Raw genomic sequence first — 13,193 nt, 5'->3', positions numbered from 1 at the left:
ATCCCTCTGTATTACACAATTGATTCTTGTGGGAGGCAAAGGAAAAAGAAGATGGCCCTTCTACCAGTAACCATGACGAAACCCCTGGCATTCAAGAGGCCCAAACACCTTTATCCAGACACCCGTTGACCTCAGCATAACCTCGGAAGAGGAGAGGAGCAGAGTCGGTAGTTGGGCTGTAGTTCACCCTCCGGCTGAGTGGCGGCGCTGGAGTGCTCAGTGAAGCCGGGTGTGTGAGCTGGAACTCGGTGTTAAGCTGGTCTGCTGGCACGGGCTGGTTGGTCGGTTCGGCTGGTTGATGGTAGCCATGGCTCGACTCACTGCGCTACTGCTGCTACCGGTTCTTATTGAATCGGTATTTTCAATTTCCTTCTTTCTACCGGTGAACTCCAGAAAGTGTTTACGAGAGGAGATCCACAAAGACGTCCTCGTCACGGGGGAGTATGAAATAAGCGAACAGGCGAACACCAAAACTAACCTGAAGGTGAGCTCAGACCTGCGGCCAGCTCATTCTAGACAAGTTTGAAATGAGGCCGAGATGGCTCCTCTCTGTTTACGTCTTATGTTAAAAAATGGGCGAGAGCGGAAATCAAAGTTGAAGTTTAACTGAGTCTGCACTGCTTCAAATGTGTGACAACTGTTAGCACCATGGCTAACCGAGGCCTCCAAATCTCGTCTTCCTGGTTGTAGCGGCTAATTAGCTCGCTAGCTAACGTAAGAATTATTAGACGTAATTTACTTTTGACCGAAACTAACTTAGTCATGCTAAGGTAAATCATCCCTGTGTGCGTGTGTCTGTGTTTATTGCACAGTTACTAGGTGTTGTTTATGTATGAAATAGTCCCGTCGTCCTGTCCTGCTGCTGTTACACGTCAGTCTTAGCGTCCATTCAGCTGGCGGACACATGCTAGCCACGTTAGCATATTAGCTGCTCCTGTGCATTATTATTAAAATAAATGTGACGTTTCCCCCCATATAACAGACAAGAGGGTCTGTCTTCTTATAGTTCTAGACAAATTGCGTCTTCAGTATTCAAAAGGTTTTAAAGCAATTTAAAGAAGGTTTCACAGTCTCCATATGCCAGCGTAAAGACACTGCAGCCCAATCAAACAGTTGTTATATATAAATATGTAATTTATTTAATCTCTTAGTTGATTATCCAACTTCACATTCACACTCTACAAGTCCAGTTGCCTTTTTTTAAATGCTTTTTGGATTTCTATGACGTGGCTGACTGACAACCTTCACAGACACATTTGACATGAACACCTTTGAAACCAATGTCTATGTTTATTTCCTTCAACTCTGCAGATCACAGACTCCTCCAGTCACACTCTTTACTCCAAGGAAGATGCAACAAAAGGAAAGTTTGCATTCACCACAGAGGACTATGATATGTTTGAGGTTTGCTTTGAGAGCAAGTCCCCCATGGGTAAGTTTGATAACCCCCCAAAAATGGTCATAAAGGTTTAAATGATTCACATTCACCAGAGACCCTCAGTCCAGGGTCTGGTGAATGCGACATTTGAACAAAACAAAGACTGCAGTGACAGACCAATCATATACACACTGATAATGCACATTTTCATTGTTGTGTACAGGATGGTGGATTTGGAAATTTAAAGTCACGGAAATGATGTGATTTTAGATTTGCACAGTTGGGAAAATATGACACATTAAAGATAAAACCTCTGCTCTTTTCTCAGGAACTGGAAGAGTGCCTGACCAGTTGGTCAACCTTGACATGAAGCATGGCGTTGAGGCTAAAAACTATGAAGAAGTATGTGTGGATATTTTTTTTAAATTTATTTATGGAATGACAAAGAGCCTTTAGATGAAGAGTGTACTGTAGATTAGGTCAGTGGATGTAGGACATTGGTCTTGAAGTAGAAATTTTACAGCCAGTGGAATATTCACTATACTCATTAGAAAAACGAGAGGTTGCACAAGTTAGTTTCTTATGGTATATCAGATGGTACACACACCCTAAATATAGTCATCTCTATTTTGACCAACTTGGTTAAACATGAAAGCGCAGCTCTGGTCAGTGTCGTCATTTGATTAGACAGATTCAAGAGATGTGAAAGACATACAACTAATTTCTTGCACTTGCGACACAGGCATAAATACTCAGGTCCAGTAACTTATTTACTTTTCTTCCTCTTTGAATACTTAAAGCTTTTGCATTTTTACCATTGTCAAAATATGTTACTGACGTCAAGCTGTGTAGTAGACATTAACACCTGTGGAAGCGTTTCTTTGTCTCCGCATTCATCAATACTTTCATATATAGGAATAATTCACCTTGGATGATTGCACTATATAAAATGCCTACTGATGATTTGTCAGCGTTTTAATGTGGTTGCCTCAGGCATCTCTGTGATACAAGCTTGCCAGCAGAAAAACGCCATCGCCATCCTTCACGCCCACGCATGGTGCATGTACATATTAAGTAATGTGCTCCTCTGCAGAACATTCAAGGTTCAGGAGAGTTCAAGTAGGCATTCCTGTGTGAGGGTGGAGCTGACGTCGCACTTGTGTTCACCTACGTAGATACATGCGTTACTTCGAACAAACGTGCAAGCTGTTCAGTTGACGGTGTAGCTGTTGCACAATTCTTGAGATTTGGCACACTGTAGTAGGAAGCATAATTCTGTTCTCTGCTTGTCTAAAGCTGTAGGATCGCAGTCACATTCTTGCTTTTTCAACCCCTTAAGGGCAATATGTCGGCTGAGTTCGTCTGCTTCAGACTAAACTGTGTTTACTTTTTGTCCTTACACAAGTTACACTTATTTATTGGAGACTTTTGTGGCTTACGGACCACTGAGTTCATTCAGACTAATCTAAAATTGTTGAAAGTGTCAGGAAAAAAATGTTCAGCATCACAACACAGTAATGTCGGCATCATAATCATCGTTAAAAGGTTGTACATTTGTTCCATTTAGCGCTTAAATTTGCACAAGGGCATCATCAACACCCACCATCTCAGCTGCAGCTGCTTTGTTCACACGCGTTCAGAGGCGGCGATCTCACATCCTAAATAAACAGGATGTATGGGCAAATACTGTTCGAACATACGGTCTAAGAGCGACACCTGGTGGACAACCTGTTTTATGCCGCTGTGGTTTCTATCATGTGTATGTTTTCACACCTATATTTAGTTCTGATTCAGGGAGTAATTGACACAATCCAGACAGAGTTCTGTCAGCCCCTTAAGACTGTGCACTGAGCCTAGCCTAAGCAGTGCTCCTATTTCAGAGCAGTGGTCTATGTGTCAGAGCACCCAAGTATTAATAGTAGTAATAATAACCTCTGTTTTGTCCTTTTAGATTGCCAAGGTGGAGAAACTGAAGCCTCTTGAGGTGGAGCTGAGACGACTGGAAGACCTGTCTGAGTCTATTGTGAATGACTTTGCTTACATGAAGAAGAGAGAAGAGGAGATGAGGGACACCAATGGTAAAAACAGACTAAATAAATGAAAAGACCAGTTTTGAGTCCATAATTACAGTAACCCTTATTTGTTTTATTATTGGGAGTATTTAAAGGAAAAAAATCTCCTACTTTATTGCATGAACGAAGAGTTTCGTTCACCGTCCAGTAACACAACCACCTCATCTTTTGTCCCCCCCCACTGCAGAGTCTACCAACACACGTGTGTTGTACTTCAGCATATTCTCCATGTGCTGCCTCATTGGTCTGGCTACGTGGCAGGTCTTCTACTTGAGGCGCTTCTTCAAGGCAAAGAAGCTGATCGAGTAGAGCAACCCCCCCCCCCCGCCGGCTCCTTAACGGGAGCAACGCTGCCCGCTGGTCAGCCAACACATCCCAACATCCTCCCTCCTCGGACTAGCTTCAGCAAAACAACAGCAAGCGGGGCTGAGGGGCTCAAAATCTAGTTTTCAAGGCTGAGCGAGAGAGAGAGAAGTTTGTCCTCTGGAGAAAAAAAAAAAAAGAAAAAAGATTCACCTGCTTATTTAGTGGTTTGAAACATGACAAGCGCTGTAGGGAGAAATGCACTGTGAGACATGGGAGAATGTCACTGCACTATATCAGTGAGATATGTCCATGGTACACATTTCTATCTGCACTGTTTTGACTGTTGCGGCTTACTGAATAAGAACTTGTTCCTTCAATCAGTTGAACAGTTTGATTTTGAGCTCAGTGTGAATGGATGTGCCATGAGAGAATGTCTTTTGCCCTTCTGTTGATACACATATTCTTTGCCATGCCAAGCAAAACTAGATCCTTGGTGCCCTTTTATCAAGTGAAGGCTCTTTGAAAGCGTGGTTTGTTATTATTTTGACGAGACAATTGGCAACCACTGAACATCCGTGTTTTTGTCACTTAATTTGCATACATGTTTGGTAGCTAAATTTAACCGTGTCTTTAGTTTGTTTTCATATTGTAACTGCCACGTAGTTGCTTCTACTGGTGTATTTTTTTTTTTTTTATTATTATTATTTTTTTTTGTTGTTGCAGGGGTTGTAAGTTGTCAGAGTAATATTTGCTTATTTGTAAATTAGGTCACTACTATAAGCTCTTGCACGTTTTAATTTAGTCTTTGCAATAGTAATATCACCAATCGGAAGTAGCCGGGAACCAAAAACCTTGTTCAGATGGTCGTTGTGGCTCTGAGTAAAAACCCCCCACTTGATACCTATTGTACATTCACATGTTTTTGTGCAAGTCTTTCTTGTCAGAGCGCAGTGGAGGGAGGTTTTGACAAGAAATATAAGCCCATCCAAACTTTTCCTTTCAGTTATTTGCCCATTTCCCATTTTCTTTACACTGGTAAGTATTCTAATTTTACAGTCCTTGCAGATCCATCCAGCGTGCTTCTTTTTCACTAGAACTGTTAGAGGCTTGGGTTATTTGTGGGTGGTTGCAGATATTGAAATGGTTTTTGACTGGGAGTAAATCGGGGCATCTGTCATGGGTACATTTTTAACAAGGAACATGCGCATTGTGCGCAGTCAATGATTTTTATGTTGACCGGTAAATTTTGTAAATTTGTGTTGGGCTTTTATTCAATAAAATATTGGATGGATTTACATTAGTTATTTTGTAGTCTTGCATACATATTTCACGTTTGAAATGCATTTTAACTTGACACATCACAGCACAGCTTGATGATGGGTACTAGACTCAGTTTTCTGAAGAAAAAGTGGTGTTATAAGTAATGAATATAAATATTTCCAAACATATAGAACAACAAAACAGCTCCACAGCTGCTTCAGATTTAATCCAAGTGCATTAGCTAATACTATCCTTTAAATGTACTGTTAAAACTAATAACTGTGTTGACATTCTCATCTATAGGAAATATTGGTAGTGATGCTGCTCTAGAGCTGTGCTTTCTTATGGGTCTAAGAGGCCCTTGAGAGGCTCTCTGTTGGTGCCCTCTGTAGGTAGATTAGAAGTACTGCGTTCCTCAATAATTAGTGATCAGCTTGTCCTGGAGTTACCAAGGAGTTTCACCTGTTGTGATTTTACTTTCCAGTAAAATCATTCAAATCCCACAACAGGAAGAGCTAAGAGTCATCACGCCCTGAGAGTGCCTCGTGTCAACGGGGACTGTCATCAAAGCTCCACAGTGGAAGGTGGGTCTGTTGTTTTGATGAAAGATAAATGTGTCTTTGTCTCAATGAAATGGAATCTCACCTGTCACGATTTCATCATTAAATTGCATTCAACACAGATATTTAATATCTTGCTTACCGTAACCTCGACTGAATATAGTGTATAATGTAAAATATGACAACAGACATACTGTCTAAAATAGTGAGTCCTTGATGAGAGTATCTCCTGTGATTGACAGAGGTGCAAGCTGTTTTGTTTGTTTTTTTATCAGAAAGATTTATTTATTCAAGTCAAACAACTATTGTGTTATATTTAGCTATTAATTCTTTTATTCTCCCAATGACTGGATTGTGTCCTTGTGCATTCAGAGCCCTTTCAGTCATAAGTAAAGCGGCTGATTTTGAAATACCCCAAGTCACAGTGGTTTGCGCTATTGACAATATTCATTGTGACTGAACACTGGTTAGTTGTGCTTTTGCCTGGAAAACCTTCAATACATCTCAAGGGTATAACTAACTTTGTTTTTACCAACAAACAAGTCTCTCTTGCTGGGGCTCCGCGATCGTTTCTCTCCAACCTGCAGCCGACAGCAGCGGTGCGTCATCATTACCGTAATGGCAGCGTTTTTTTCTAGAAAGCGCAACTTGAATATTGTCCATCTGGGAGTTACGGTAATTCAAATACAGCAAGCTTCTCTTTGCGGGCAGACGGACATTCAGGTCTTAAAGGGTTAAACATTTACTGATATTTATTGAGATACAGAAAATAATTCATGTAGCTACATGGTCCCTCCTTCGTCCACCGAAGTTTTCCTAAGAGGACAAAGTTTCCAATGTTGCAATGCGTTATATCCAAAACTACAGATCGATTGTGTTTCATTTACCTCTTCAACCTACACCAAAACTCATGAATTTAAATCAATATTTAGAGAATATTCTTATGTTTCTGATTACCAGTAGCAGCTTATCAACATATAATTTACTGCTTTTTACAATGGGAGAAATTTAATATTGAGCAGAATTACGTTAAAGTTATCGTTTGGTTTGGCCCTCCAACACACTTTTAGATTTTTCATGTGGCCCCCTGTAGAAATTAATTGCCTAGCCCTGCAATAGCACCTCAAATTATAGCTCCCAAAATTAATGTTTTACACAAAAACAGAACAAATAACCTATAACCTGCAAATTTGTAAATGTGTTGCTCTGCAGCAAAGTCACAATTCAATCCAAACAAGCAGCATCTTAACTAATCTCTCCATTATATTTCAACAACACGTATTCAAGTGTGAACATATCAAATACAATTACTTGAATTAAATTGATTAAATAATTTATTGTTGCCAAATGAAAACATGCAGATAAATATTCAGACTCTGAATGTGTAGAAGTTACTGGCAGTACATTTACTGCTATTACAGAAAGAAAGAAATGAACTCAGACCAAACTAATTCATACTCGTTGTCCATAAAACGTTTCAAACTGTCGCAGTTAATCTGACCATACGTTGCCAAGACACCGCGACGTTAGATGCAACAGCTCGCGACGCGCTCCGCCAATCAGACGACAGCGCAGTCACACTCACCCGGTAGTACTCCGACGTCACTTCCTCGTCAACACAGTTCGCATGGTAGAAATACCGAAATTCTCGAGCCTTACTCTGACAGCTTTGTACATCCATCATGCCGGGTCCGTACAAAGAAACGGACTTGACGGAGAGAGTTGAAGCGTTTCTGTCCGACCTGAAGCGCGGGGGGAGCGGGTCGGGACCCCTGCGGGGGTCGGCGGAGACAGCCCGAGAAACAACAGCCCTGCTCAGGAGAATCACAGCCCAGGCTCGGTGGAGCAGCGCAGGTACTTTATGCTACTCTGTTTACATGTATCTGAAAAACATTAGCTCAATCTTCAACACATCAATGTCATATTTCACAAGAAATAGGTCATTTTAAAATTTAAAAAATTACAAATGTGTTATTAGCGTTATCCAGAAAGACACATCATGGTGATACATCACGTACCACTGAGCGAAAAGGTCAAAATATCAACATTTTAAGAGATTTACTGACATTGTCATCTCTTTTGGGGGTCCTTCAGAATCTGTTGGCTGATACAACACCCTGTAACATGAATGTCCAAGTCCAACTATGGTCATATAGCCACTTTATGTGTGATACACAGGAAGGACATTTGAGAATCCAAAAGTGGGGACAAAAGTATTTCTTGAATAAAAATGTAAATGAGCTTAGTGTTGGTACTATATTTATAGGTGTCATTACAAACACCAACACAATTATGCCCCAGTGTATCATTAATGCCTTTATTAAGATTTTTGACATTTTTAGCATAATTTTGTACTTAGATCTTTAGCCCGGACGTTATCCAGGAAGGACAGTTTTGTACTTTCGAGCTAAATAGGTCCTTAAATTTTCATTTCTTACAGTAAATACTCATGTGAGCAAATAAAGTGGGGAGAATTGAGTAACAAATTGTACTTTTGAAAATTTTTTATTTATTTTTACTAATATAAATATGCCTCGGACACCAGAATTGACATGTCTCGTCTTTGACCCATATATCAAAATAAATCTATCTAATGGTGCCAAAAAGACCTATCTGAGATCGAACTGTATTGAATAAACCAACAAAACAATGAAGACGTAAGTGGGAGTAATGTTTGGAGCCTTACGCCCTTCTGGCTCTGAAAGATGTAGGATGTAGGATGTAGGATGTAGGACCACATGTTGGTTCAGAGCCAGAAGGGCGTAAGTGTAGTTGGTGCCCTTAAACTGCATTCAACATAGCTGACACAATTGCAGACATGGAACTGTCTGAGACAGAAAAGATTTTGATTAATATTATAAAACAAACTAGTGAGTCCTATATTGAAGAAGTCAGAGTTGGTTTTGGATGTATTTCATCACAAGAGTGATCACGATAAGACATAATCATGCCTTGTTAGCCTAGACTAACATGGCTAACATTAATCCCATTGTTTTGGTCTGATCTGGCAATGGGAGTATTCCTCACACATACAGTCCCCTCTAAAAGTGTTGGAACAGCAAGGCAAATTCCCTTGCTTTTGTTTTTCACTGAAGGCATTTGGGTTTAAGATCAAAAGAAGATTATGAGACAAGAGTTCAGAATCAGCCTGTTCCAGGTTTCAACCCAGGCCAAAAAGTAGAGAGTTATTTGATGTTTGAACAGTCAACCTGACAAGAAACACCTGCCAGTCACACGTTCCATTACTTTTGCTCACCTAAAACTGCTGTGGTGTAATACCAACGGCGACAAAAGCTGAAATACTGAACTCTTCTCTCCCACTCATATTTTGATCTTTGAAAAACAAGGGAATTTCCCTCCCTGTTCCAATGCTTTTGGAGGGGACTGTACGCACAGTTCTACAATGCTCTGACAGTGAGTAGAACTAAACAGAAAAGCAAATAAGACACGACATCATTCTTTGGATGTGGTCAATAAATAGAAAAGTGAAATGAGTAAAAAGTATATAGTATAGTATTGTACTATGTAACTCATGATTTGCCGATCAGAAGTGTGTTTAGCAAGTTCATTGACTTTTATCGCTGTCTGTACTGTTCAGCAGGTGCCCAGAATGGAAAAAATAAATGAGAAAAAAAAGAATGTTAAAGTTAAAAGAAAATTAATTACTTATTCAAGTGTTAATTATTCAATCAATTCCCCTTTTTTCCAATCATTTTCTGCATTGTTCAGCAGATACGCCCAATGTACCCATAGTCGACTAATAATATGCTATAAGTTTATTAATACTTAAATACTCATTCATATAACAGTGTTTGTGGTTGCAATGTTGTGGTTTATGGTTAATAAATAGAGTTGATTGAAGTGTGGTCAAAATTTAGTTTTGTCTCTCCTGTAAAATTTGTCAAAAGCCACTTACGCCCTTCTGGCTCTAAACCCTCGATATGAAGAGTTGACATGTTGACTAAACAGCTTGAACTTCACTGAAATATGTCAAAAGTCTGCTAACAGAAGCGTAGTAGTTGTGTTTTTAAATAATAGGGAGCATTTGTTCAGTAAAGGTTATATATATATATAGAATCAAATGTAAAAAGCAGACTGCAGCACATAAGAAGTGATGATACATAGTAGTACCATCCCTTTCTTTAATGTTAATTAAAAGCATCTAGTAAACTATACAGAAAGGGCATCTTTCATTTTGCCTTCACACATGTGCCCACGTGATCCATTCATGTACTGTACCTTCGGAAATGAGAAGAATACTTTGTGAGTGTAACACAATGACAACATAAGCTATTTTGCATTGAGTTAAAAGTTTTCTTCATCTTTTGCTTTTTCCAAACATCAAAAAAACGTTGTCTGTTTCAGGTGATCTAATGGAGATAATCCGCAAAGAGGGGAGGAGGATGACTGCCGCCCAGCCGTCAGAGACCACTGTGGGTAACATGATCAGACGGGTGCTGAAGATCATCAGAGAGGAGTACGCCAGGTGAGGAGGCCTCGGGGACAGAAATGTTGTTTATCGTGAAGACTCGCCTTGTCCATGACAACGACTGCTGATTTGTATTTATTCTACATTGATGAATCGTCAACTTCTATCTACATTAAAAGTAGATACCGATATCAATTAAACAGGCATGATAGCATGAAAAACGTTTTCATGTTCAGATGAGCGTGTTTAAAAAGCAGACAGTATATGTCAATATTTTATTCTTTCTATTTCAGGGTTTTCAAACTCAAAAACACAGTGGGCCAAAATTTAAAACCTGAACAAAGCCGCGGGCCAAGATTGAACAAACGAACCTTTTAATATGGAACGAAACGAATTTTGCTTTAACATTGAATATGGAACAAGCAACTCTTATTACATTATATATAACTTAATAGTGGAGACATGCAAAATCAAATTTCAAATAAAAAAAACACATTTTCGAACATATTCTGTTGTGAAACCAAACTTCTTTTCATCTCCTCTACTTTCTAGACTCCTGTGGGTCATGTCCAGGTCCTTGAATTTGTCATGGTGTTTCGTTTCATAGTGTCGTCTAATGTTGTACTCCTTTGTAACGGCCACGTTGACCCAACAGGGCAGGAGGGCATTATGGGATTTGTAGTATGAGCGGTTAATGCGCTGTACAGTATGATACCGGGGGCCAGCTCTCGTAGTCATTTGGTATTGTCTCGCGGGCCAAATATAATTACAAGAGTTTGACACCCCTGATCTATTTGGACTGTTTTACAACTCCACAATTTCTGCAAAAAATTTTTCAATGAGATGGTGTCTGAGATCACAGGATGAGAATATACAGAATATGAGATACTTAAAACTGAAGATCTCGCGATCTACCCCTCACCTTGACATATCTCTTCTACATTGTCAAATATACTTTTGTTTATGCTAAGATGCCTCGGCTTTTGTAGTTTTATCAAATGAGCTGCGTGTTTTCCTTCAGATCTCGAGGCAGCAGTGAAGAGGCCGACCAGCAGGAATCCCTCCACAAGCTGCTGACCTCCGGAGGGCTCTGCGAGGAGAACTTCAGACAGCATTTCGCCGCTCTCAAAGCCAATGTCATCGAAGCCATCAATGAGTTGCTGACTGAGCTGGGTACGTTCATTCACTGTTCATTCGCATGTGTGTATTAAAACTAATTCAAGTTAAAGTTATACAGGTGACGTATATGTTTTATGTAGATGTGACATCTGGACACATTACAATTACAGGTCGTCCATTGTTTATATGTTAATTATGACAAGATATCAAACAAATGTCTATCAAGTAATAAATGCATTTTGTTTTCCCAATACGATTTTAAATTCCTTTCAAGTCTTGACTTCTATTAGCTGATAATAGATGTTTAACAAGTGAACGTAATCAAAGCGGGTACTCACCTTTGTGTCTTTCAGAGGGAACAACGGACAACATTGCTATGCAGGCTCTGGAGCACATTCACTCAAACGAGGTCATCATGACAATCGGCCGCTCTCGCACCGTGGAGGCCTTCCTCAAAGACGCCGCACGCAAACGCAAGTTCCATGTCATTGTTGCAGAGTGCGCTCCCTTCTGCCAGGTACCTCCAACACATCCCAGGTTCAAGAAAATGATTATTTACGAGGAGAAAAACGTCGTTTCTAACCTTAGTCGTTTGTATCCCATCAGGGGCACGAAATGGCCACCAGTCTGTCAAAAGCTGGCATAGAAACAACTGTGATTGCAGATGCTGCCATTTTTGCAGTCATGTCTCGCGTTAACAAGGTATTTAACACCGCTGAATACTTTAAAAACAGTCGCACTGGGGGTTGTGGCTTAGCTTGCTCTGTGATCTGTTTGCAGGTCATCATTGGCACGCAGACAGTTCTAGCAAACGGAGGGCTGAGGGCCGTCAACGGGACGCACACTCTGGCCCTTGCGGCCAAGCACCACTCAACACCTTTGATCGTTTGTGCTCCCATGTTCAAGCTCTCACCTCAGGTAAAGACACGAGTCAAGTCTGTCAGGTTTCCTAAGTTCTGCTGACAACGAATAATGCTGAAGTTATGTATTTCGTCCTCAGTTTCCAAATGAAGAAGATACCTTCCATAAGTTTGTCTCTCCACATGAAGTGCTCCCTTTCACGGAAGGTAACATTTCCAACTAAACACAAGCTTTTCAACTTTTACATTGAATATCCCACTTTTGCAAGATTTTCATTTATTTATTTATTTATTTATTTTTTGTATTTCAGGTGAGATTCTCTCCAAGGTGAACGTGCACTGTCCAGTGTTTGACTATGTCCCACCTGAGCTCATCACGCTGTTCATCTCCAACATCGGAGGACATGCACCATCTTACATCTACCGCCTGATGAGCGAACTTTACCACCCAGAGGACCACGAACTTTAATCAGTGAAAATAACTAATAAATTAAATTTAAATGACTGATAAAGGTTCCTTTGTGTCTCATTTCGTGGAGTGACAGTAGTTATTTCCTTTCCTGATATTTAATTGAAATATAGAAACAATGTGTGTAATATTCCATAAAAGCCATAACAACAGTCATCAATTCGTGGTCAGAAATAGAACAGGCCGACTGCCACAACATATGCATTTCGGACCTGCCCTTCATTACAATCACCCTTAAGCGTCATAACTGCTTCAAAAACCTACATTATTGCTGCCACCCTGTCCGCTTGGTGGAAGAGTCTAGAGACCACAGGATCCCGGCTGGAACCCTGTGGGTTCTCCCCGATTTTGCACAACCCTGACTTTGTAGATAACAAAGTCCCTCTTCACCTCAGCACTTGGAAGCATAAAGGAATCACCCACCTCCACCACCTCTTCTAGGGGAACTTACTTATGAATCACACAGATTTATTTGATACGTTTAAAATAAGAAACGGAAACTTCCTCCAATACCTACAGACGACCAAGACAATCAGAAAGAAAATCCCAGTGCTCCAGGACTGCATACAGCCACCACAATTCGTCACCAACATTAAAAAACTCACACCGAAAAAGAAGAAAACCTTCTCTTTAATATATAATCTGCTATCAACCACCCATTCAATACATGTACCAATATCAAAATGGGAAGCCGGTCTTTCCCTGTCTACAGACTTTGATTTCTGCCAAAATATATTTAA

General features: G+C 40.2%; 2 protein-coding genes across 2 annotated transcripts; both read left to right on the top strand.

Annotated features, from left to right (window-relative positions):
- The first annotated feature begins 219 nt into the window (after positions 1–219).
- On the top strand, positions 220–5,056 carry tmed10 (transmembrane p24 trafficking protein 10). Its single transcript, XM_047573888.1, has 5 exons — positions 220–484; positions 1,312–1,432; positions 1,707–1,780; positions 3,330–3,456; positions 3,638–5,056. Exons 1-5 carry the CDS (start codon positions 299–301, stop codon positions 3,757–3,759), a joined length of 630 nt encoding a protein of 209 aa, XP_047429844.1. The 5' UTR covers positions 220–298; the 3' UTR covers positions 3,760–5,056.
- Positions 5,057–7,167: 2,111 nt separating this feature from the next.
- On the top strand, positions 7,168–12,496 carry eif2b2 (eukaryotic translation initiation factor 2B, subunit 2 beta). Its single transcript, XM_047573064.1, has 8 exons — positions 7,168–7,430; positions 9,942–10,062; positions 11,027–11,178; positions 11,478–11,641; positions 11,731–11,826; positions 11,905–12,042; positions 12,125–12,191; positions 12,296–12,496. Exons 1-8 carry the CDS (start codon positions 7,259–7,261, stop codon positions 12,451–12,453), a joined length of 1,068 nt encoding a protein of 355 aa, XP_047429020.1. The 5' UTR covers positions 7,168–7,258; the 3' UTR covers positions 12,454–12,496.
- The last annotated feature ends 697 nt before the right edge of the window (positions 12,497–13,193 follow it).

The sequence above is a fragment of the Mugil cephalus genome, chromosome 21 (assembly GCF_022458985.1).
Source record: "Mugil cephalus isolate CIBA_MC_2020 chromosome 21, CIBA_Mcephalus_1.1, whole genome shotgun sequence".
In the NCBI taxonomy this organism is placed as follows: domain Eukaryota; kingdom Metazoa; phylum Chordata; class Actinopteri; order Mugiliformes; family Mugilidae; genus Mugil; species Mugil cephalus.
The sequence above is the reverse complement of the archived record's forward strand: the minus strand, read 5'-3'. Positions and strand labels throughout refer to the sequence as shown.